This window comes from Bradysia coprophila, unplaced genomic scaffold (genome assembly GCF_014529535.1).
Source record: "Bradysia coprophila strain Holo2 unplaced genomic scaffold, BU_Bcop_v1 contig_111, whole genome shotgun sequence".
NCBI classification, from domain to species: Eukaryota; Metazoa; Arthropoda; class Insecta; order Diptera; family Sciaridae; genus Bradysia; species Bradysia coprophila.
Genome location: NW_023503388.1, coordinates 218,329 through 227,501, shown reverse-complemented (window position 1 = coordinate 227,501; position 9,173 = coordinate 218,329). Strand labels below are relative to the sequence as shown.

Here is a 9,173-nt window from a genome sequence, read left to right as displayed (position 1 = left end):
CAATTATTATTGAGAGTCAAAAATTGCGCAACCAATCAGAGGGTGCGATCTTATATTTGTCTCATGCTGTTGTTTCATAAACCACTTGAGACAAATATAAAATCGCATCCTCTGATTGGTTGCGCAATTTTTGACTATCAATAATAATTGGCTCCAATTGGCTCAAAACATAATTGAAGCTAACTGCAATATGAAAGTCCTACGGAGAAAAATGACAAACGCCAAAATAGAAATCTTCAAATTACGAGACAAAACAGGAACGATCCAAACGGATCGAAATGCGATATTAAACATTGCAACAGAATTTTATGAGAATTTGTTTTCTTCAGCAAGACAGAGTCCAACGGAAGAAATCGAAGATAGACCAATAATAAGAAACGTGGGATCGGAGGATATGCCCGACATAACTGTTGATGAAGTCAAAGCTGCAGTAGCCGAGATGAAAAACAAAAAGTCTCCCGGAGAAGATGGTGTTCCAGTGGAAGCCATTAAACTAGGTGGAGACTCATTATTAAAGGCAATCACGGCTTTGTTTAATCAATGTCTCCAATGGGAAGAAGTACCAGAAGCCTGGGAAAATGCGGTAATTACATTGCTGCATAAAAAAGGAGACATAACAAAGCTGGAAAATTACCGACCCATAAGCCTATTGTCAACACTCTACAAGTTGTTTATGAAAATCATTACGAAGAGGAACACTAACAAGTTCGACTTCTACCAACCTGTTGAACAAGCTGCTTTCAGATCTGGTTTCAGCACAAACGACCATTTGCAGGTGATGAGAACGCTTATTGAGAAGTGTCGTGAATACAACATCGACATAGTCTTGCTATTCATAGACTTCGAAAAAGCTTTCGATTCAGTGGAAACATGGTCGATATTGGACGCATTAGACGAATGTAGAGTAGACTCAAGGTACTCCAACACAATTCGATATGTGTACAAAAATGCTACTTCATGTATAAAACTTCATAAGAGCACGGAGAAATTCAGAATTGGCCGAGGTGTAAGGCAGGGTGACACCATTTCACCGAAATTATTCACGGCGATTCTGCAGAGTATTTTTAGGAAGTTAAACTGGAGTAAAATGGGAATAAAGATAAATGGAGAGTACCTGAGCAATCTCCGCTTCGCTGATGACATTGTACCGATAGCAGCGAATCTAGGTCAGGCTCAGCTTATGCTACAACAGTTAAGTGAAGAGGCGAGCAAAGTTGGCCTCAAGATGAACTTATCGAAAACAAAAGTCATGACCAACATCGGGGACGATAGAGAAATCAAAATTGGTGACACTGTCATTGAACGAGTCGACAGCTATGTATATCTAGGACATAAACTGAAGTTAGGTCTGGATAACCAAACTGCAGAAATAAGACGTAGGATTGGTCTTGCATGGGCAGCGTTCGGAAAACTCAGACTAATTTTCAAAAGCAAAATGAATAATAGTCTGAAACGCAATTCCATCTCATTTCCACTAGCTTCAGAATGTTCTAGTCTACAGATTTCAATAAATCTATGTATGTTCAGAGACACACGTTGTAGACAAAAATTCTAAATTAAATAAACAATCAACGATATGACGATTCTGTCAACACATTTATAGACAATATAGTGGATATACTCAAATATACTGGATTGCTGGAGCTATACTGGATTACTGGATCTACTGGAGCATAAATTCGAGTCTTGATTCATTTGGGCGTTTGTCTATTTCAGTTGTCCTGTGAAAATCGTTGTTTCTACCTCAACAGAAAAGTGATTTTCTCAGCACACGTCCTAAAACTGAAGACTAGTGCTTTTTCCTCTCGTTTGTCTTTCTTTTCTTTTTTTCAAAAATTCCCATTGATTAAACCGATAGGCTAAATCAGCGATTTTATTTCACATGGATTCAATTTTATATTTATAAGTTCTCCTTAGTTGGAGGTGCTAATTCAAAGTAAATCCTTGACAACTTGTGAAGACTAAAACTAGAATTTATTCATAAAAATTCGAAATTCACTTATTGTCAATGCTGGTCTATCGAGAGATTCATATAAATTTATCATTTTCACATGAAACGCTTATATCCTCTGTGTGACTTTCATTTGAAAATGTCAAATCAATCGGATTCAAAAATTTTAAACACAAAATGAAAGAAGTTTGAATTCTGCCACCACATAACACACCATGATTTGTGAACATATTTACCCATCCCGCCTCATTCACAATGATAAAATTTTTCCGTGTCAATATCGTTTTCGTTATTGTTGGAAATTATTGGTTTTGTCGTTATTGTGTGATTTGCTAAAGTTCTCTAATATTATCCCATTCTATTTTGACAAATATGTGATATAATCGACAAACGTTGATGTCTTTTCCTTTAAAAAAGTATGGCTTATAATTCATAATTTGTTTAAATGATGGTGGTTTGATTAATTGTTGTTTTTTATAACACATTTTTTTATTATAAATTCTCATGTTTTAATGTTCAGTTGAAACAGTAAATCACTCAAATTTCATTGGATTTGTATACGTAGGAATTACAAAACATTTAAATTAATATTTGCACAATTCTTTGAACAAATGTTCATGTATGTACAGTTGTAAACAGGAACGTATGAGGAGATACGTTTAATCTATGCCAAAAAAGATAAATATAATCTCGTCAATTTCGTGAAGGAAGGATACTGTATACCTATAACCATATGAAATAAAGGTAACTTAAGCCTACAATACAAAGTTTATATACATATAAATACAAAATTTATGTAATGTATGTTTTGTACATGTACACATTTATCTGAACTTACGTTAAAATTTAACGTATAAAGCATATAATTATAGAAAGTGTGTGTACACTGCACAGTGTATATTTAATATCAAAAGACTGTGCTAATAACCAAGGATTGTATACATGTGAATTTTAGCAAATTAAATTTTGTGTAATTTTAGATGAAAAGAAAAGCGAAAATAAATTTCAGAGGACTGCTTTCACTTTTTTTGATATGTTCATTTTGATGTACGTATGCAGGAACAACGAACAAGACAAATAATGCCGGCAAAAATTTATTCTTGAAAAGGATTTTCTTTGTTTGAGGTACTTAATACTCTTGTTTTTGGATTATTTTTATTTTTAATTAATAGCCGAATGTAGAACTGCTAATATCATGTGCGTAATATAATCCTTGTATATCCCACGCACATTAAATTGTAAGCCAGATGATAATGATGATGATAATGATGAATGACGAAATAAAGACAAAGTTGTCATTTTTGGCCGGTTAAAAAAATGATACAAGATTTTAAAAACTCATCGATAGCAGTTATGTCGTATAAAAATTTGCTGAGAAAGTTACATTTAGAGGTAGTGAAATTTCAGGGTGAATTTGCTCTAGCTGTTTTTCAGATGATCCACACAGACAATCAAAACTGTTTATACGTCTTTATGAATGTTGTGATATAAACGACGCTTGGAAAAAGTGTTGGAACTGTAGTACTTCACGAAAAAAGAATAAGCAAAGAACCGCACCTTAAACCCAACGGTTTTTCAACGGTACTGTGTAATCAATGCAACAGATTGTTGAACAGTGTCCAATTCGTTACTTTCCGGCTTGCATCATTTGAAGTTATAGAGTGGATTCGTAACTTGGACTTGAATATTCCATTTTGGATCAGTTGTCGAAATTAGCGTTGCAAAGGAAACGAAAATGTGAAATGCCACACGATTAATAATAATACGCCTTTATACGGTTTTACCACTTTCACACGCGTGCGTCTAGCAGCTTCAACCGTGTAAACAAGTGTAGACAGTTTTGATTGTATGTGTGAATCAGAGGTACATGTCGTTGGCACCCCCACCATTTAGTGCTGCGTGGGGATTAGGCCTATCATTTAGTGCTCGTTTAGTGCTGTCGAATGAGCCCTCACTCGAGTTTGGTGCTGTTCAGGGACCAGAGAAAAATGTATTTGAAAGTATGACATATGTCACTTTTTACATTTGACTAAATGATAGGCCTAATCCCCACGCAGCACTAAATGGTGGGGGTGCCAACGACATGTACCTGTGAATCAGCTGAAAAACAGCTGAAGCAAAATCATGCTTAATTTTCCCTGCCTCTGACTGTATTGTTAGATCTTTGAATTTTCATTTAATCGGCCATCCCAGTAAGCTTTTCACTTGTTCTCCACAACCACTCGGAAATTTCATCGTCCTGTGCTATTTTGCTCTCTTCTGCAATGCTACAATCACAGAAATACTTCCCGGTTACATCGATAAATTCCGGATCAATTGCACAGGCTAAAGTAGTTTGTGCTCCCGATTTAACAGTTTTATAAATCAAAAATCCAAATATGAACATAAAATTGAAGAATAATGGACTGTTTCTTCCAATTTCTGTTCGAATGACGCCTGGGTGAAGTGAATTGCACGTGACGCCGGTACCTGCTAATCGTTTCGCCATTTCACGAGTGAACAATATATTCGCAAGTTTGCTGTTGCAATAAGCTGCTGCTTCGGTAAATACCTTCTCCCCTTGCAAATCGTTTTTATTTATTATGCCATATTTGTGAACAAAACTGGATACATTGACTATTCGACTGGGTGCCGATGCCCTAAGTTTTTCCAAAAGTAAATTTGTTAAAAGAAAGTGTCCCAGATAGTTGGATGCGAACGTAATTTCATGACCGTCCACTGTAAGTCTTTTCGAAAGTCCGTACACACCAGCATTGTTGATCAAAATGTCCAACGATTGCTCTTTGCTTTCGAACCTGTAATACAGCCGTTAATAGTAAGGAATCCCGCATCATTTTTAGTTTAGTATTTTAAAAAGATACCGACTCTTTCACAAACGTTTTAATAGATTCAATCGAAGTTAAGTCCAAACCTAAATTAAACACATTCTTATTTCTGCTCAGTTCAATAATTTCACGGCGTGCCACTTCACATTTAATGAAATTTCGGCATGCCATATAAACTCGTGCTCCTCTTTTAGCCAATTCGAGAGCTGTCTCCTTGCCAATTCCATCAGAATTGCAGCCCGTTACGATGACAACTTTTCCGTCAATTCTAATGTCCTTGGTAAACTGGCCACCCTCTGCGTATTTCCTGTATGAACATAATGTTTGTAGAAGTCAGAAGAGAGTTGCTACATATTTGAATCAAGATAATTTCAATCTTTCTTTTGGTTGTGGAAAAATTATTAGTTAAACATCTAACAAGTTACATGCAAAGAGAATTACGAGTACACTCTAATACAATCTGTCCTGCTGAGGAACTTAAGAAAGATATTTTACTCGAAAGTTTTAGGTTTAGTTTCGCCGCAGTGGAGTAAAGCTTTTGTAGATTTATCAGTTTGGGACGATCATTTAAGATCTCGAAACACAGATCTGTTGATCTTTTGTTTCCATTCCCGGTCATCATGTAAATCATGGTAGCCTTCCTGTTGCCGATAGGAACCTGTCTAAGATGTCAGGTCCTATTGCAGCAATTTCCGAAGGAACCACCTCGTAGTCTCCGAGCATCCTGCGTCTTAGTTGAAGAAATTTGGGGCAGTCACATATCAAGTGTGCACCCGTTTCTTCTTCTAGGTCGCAGGAACATCTCGGAGTGTCCGAAAGCCTCAACTTATTCATGTGCCGATTCAGCCCGCAATGTCCCGTAATCGCTCCTACTACTCTTCTAATGCGATTTCGGTCCATTTTGAGCAAATCTTTGGCCCATTTTTTGTTAGGCTTAGGGAAGAAGCATCTCGTGTGAACGCCTCCGTTATACGCTTCCCAGCGTTCTGCGTGTTTATGCTTAACCCAGTCTTCCAGTGCTCTTTTACACTCTGACTGGGGAATCGGAAGGTACGGTTCTGGCCCGTTTGCCTGAGTCGCCGAGCCTTCTTTGGCCAGCTTATCTGCTTCCTCATTTCCCTCCACGCCGGAATGTCCTGGTACCCAGACCAAATTGATCCGATTGCTCAGACCAAGAAGGTTCAGGTATTCCTTACATTCCTTCACCAGCTTGGAGGTGACTACGGGCGATACGAGTGCCTTGATCATTCCTATATTGTCAAGACATATAAGGACCTCTTCGCCTTGCGTCCCTATAGGCAGAGTTTCATGTGCTCCCATGAGTGCCGCATAAAGCTCCGCCTGAGGTACGCTGGCGATCTCTCCCAGGTGGAAGGAATTGCCTAGCCCCGTTTCGGGGGCATACACTCCAGCTCCTGTTCCATTTGGAGTTTTCGAACCGTCAGTGAATCTGACTTTACTTCCCCTTGATAGGCCAGTAGGCCAGCCGTTAAGCCAGTCTGCTCTGCCTAAGAAGGTAGCGTCGAATCGCTTCGTGAAGTCAATCACCGGTGTCATCCGGTCTCTGGGCATACCGAAAACTGGGCTTTCTACCACGCCACATATTTTCCCATGCCCTGCCCGGAAGTTAGAAGTCCACAAGCCATTTTGCACCAACCGATCCGCCGTGGCGAAGGCTCTAGCCTGAATTATCAGGTCGAGCGGTGGTACATTCAGCAGTGTCTCCATGGCCGCGGTAGCTGTGGTCTTCATAGCTCCAGTTATGCAAATGCACACTAGCCTTTGAATTTCCCCTAGCTCTTTCCGCGCTCTCTCTATGTCTAGTCTCGGCCACCACACCACCGACCCATGACATATCATGGGTCTGATGACGGCCTCATAGAGCCACAGAATAGCCTTCGACGGCAGACCCCAATTCCTCCCGAAGGAGTTCTTACAGATCCAAAAAGCCGTCAAAGCCTTCTGCGTTTTGTCCTTGACGTGAGCAATCCAGTTAAGTTTGCTATCAAGCGTCACTCCCAGGTATTTAACCTGGGGCGAGAGTTCCACGTTGACGTCGAATAGCCTGATCCTACCCACAAGTTCCGATCCAGTGCGTCTTCTGCTGAAGAGCACCAGGTCGGTCTTTTTAGGATTCACTCTCAGGCCCTTCTCGTGGCACCACTTTTCCACAATTTTCAACGCAGCCCTCACACGGTCTCCCAATGTACTCTCAAACTTTCCCCTGATCAAAATCGTCAGGTCATCCGAGTACCCTTGAGCGTAGATTCCCTCATCATTCAACTTTTTGATGAGGGAGTCTACTACAAGACACCAGAGTATTGGCATCCTTTCGCTACCCAGAGATTGGTATTATGACCACACACGTGTGATTCCACGGTTCTGTCTCTGAGTAAAGCTTACAGCAAAGAAAGGTAATTATACTTTATATGTCTATGTGTGGTAAGACTAACTTTATAACTATAAAAACTTTATACATCAGCTCAGAGAGGGGGTTTTTCTTTGCATCGACACAAAAAAATTAAATGCACCTATGTCCAAATGTTTATATCCGTGCCTTCGGCTTAGGATGACAATCACTAACTCGTCAAAATAAACATTTATGGACACAGGTGCATAATATTTATTAATTTCTCGTTTGAGATATTCACCTTCATTGAAGGTCCTTCAATTATATTTTACATCCTCCTGCAATGATTTGCGAGTAAGCAACATTATACATTATAAGAAATGAATGATGATATATAAATTAAGATCAGCCCGTTTAATATCACCACCTACGCGAAGCACGGGCTTTCAGGAGGTCTCTTGGTAAAAAATCAAAGTCCTCAGCTAACACTGCTGGTGGATAGTGAGAAAACAAATTCCTCACTCCATTCTGTTAAATACGAAAACCATGGGTCAGAAATCTTACATAGCATCCTAGCAACGCATAATAATAGTCGGAAACGCAAAGTTTTCGACACTTGTGTCCTTCCAGTGCTCACTTATGGAGCGGAAACGTTAACTTTAACGAAAGCATCCGAAGATAAATTGAGAGTGACACAAAGAGCCATGGAACGGAGTATGCTTGGAATAACACTCAGAGACAGAATGACGAATCAATGGATTCGACAACAGACCAGGGTCGTTGATGTCATGGAAAGAATAGCATCTCTGAAATGGAGCTGGGCGGGACATATTGCAAGAATGACAGACGAACGTTGGACCAAAAAGATCATGAGCTGGCGACCATATAAAAGTCGAGCTATAGGTAGACCACCAGAGAGATGGACAAACGGAATTAAGAATATTGCAGGTACAAACTGGCAGCAAATGGCAATGGTTCGTACGAAATGGAAAGAAGTTGGAGAGGCCTACATCCAGCAGTGGATAGAAACAGGCTGAAAAAGAAGAAGAAGAAGAACGCTAGGAGAACGGGAAACTTTTGAGAGAACACTTTTGATTTTGGATGATTTCTGGTTTACCATATCGTTGCTACATTTATTAGTCGTGGTGCGAAGCAGCTTTTCAGCAAATACATTGTTTTTTTTTGGTAATTTGAGGAAGAATAAATGACGATTGATTCGGATGAAGAAAATACGTCTAGTTTGATTTAATACAATGACGGAAGTGTATTCAAGTATTTCATAGTTAAAGTACAATGTTTAGCTACTGCTTTACATTCAGCAAAGTATTGTCGCATGCGAATTGATTTACGTCCCAACATCCCCTTTAAATCGATACACAAAGAATATAAAACAAAAATTATTCAAATTTCATACCCAAATTGGGAATGCAATCCCGGTACCAATCCCGGTACCAGTACCGGAAAATCCCAGTCCCGAATCCCGGTATTGATCAAAAAATCACGAGATTAGTACCGAAATTTAAAATCCAGTTTTCACTGACAAAAAAGTTTCGAAAAACTCACCTGTTGGAGGTAACTTTGTCTACAGGTAATCTACATTATCTGCCGCAGCTGTATTTTTTGCATGGGGCGCTACAGTTGTGGCAGCTATTGTATATTACCTGGAGACAAAGTTACCTGCAACAGGTGAGTTCGAATCTTTTTTGTCATTGTTTTTTTTATAAAATTTTGAAATCGATCAACTTGTATGATTCAAACTACTATAATGGCAATATAAGATAAACATTGAAACATAGGATTAATTAACGTTTTTCTCTTATGTCGTATTATTTGCAAACACAGAAAAAGACGTTTTTAAAACTACGATGGCTAGCAACGCACTTCACGCATGCATGATCATAGTGGTCGGCTGCAGAAAGTACTCTATTTTACATGAAAATATTTTTATAGTGTTCTACGTTTGTATAATACACTGTCCAGTTTCAGTACTCTATTTAGAGTATCATCCATGCTTGAAGTGTTTAAAATCTTTCTGGTGAGTGTCTGC

At 38.9% G+C, this 9,173-nt stretch overlaps 1 protein-coding gene across 1 annotated transcript; it reads right to left on the bottom strand.

Annotated features, from left to right (window-relative positions):
* Window positions 1–4,027: 4,027 nt before the first annotated feature.
* LOC119073050 (retinol dehydrogenase 12-like) lies at window positions 4,028–6,528 on the bottom strand. The gene is made up of 3 exons (XM_037178360.1): window positions 6,182–6,528; window positions 4,817–5,083; window positions 4,028–4,746 (listed from the first exon to the last, which is right to left on the bottom strand). Exons 1-3 carry the CDS (start codon window positions 6,526–6,528, stop codon window positions 4,128–4,130), a joined length of 1,233 nt encoding a protein of 410 aa, XP_037034255.1. The 3' UTR covers window positions 4,028–4,127.
* Between the last annotated feature and the right edge of the window lie 2,645 nt (window positions 6,529–9,173).

Coding starts and splice junctions, on each gene's coding strand:
- LOC119073050 (XM_037178360.1), bottom strand. CDS start 6,528: ATGAAGACCACAGCTACCGCGGCCATGGAGACACTGCTGAATGTACCA. Junction 5,084..6,181: donor AATGGAACAGGAGCTGGAGT/GTATGCCCCCGA, acceptor ATGTTCATACAG/GAAATACGCAGAGGGTGGCC. Junction 4,747..4,816: donor ATTAAAACGTTTGTGAAAGA/GTCGGTATCTTT, acceptor GCTGTATTACAG/GTTCGAAAGCAAAGAGCAAT.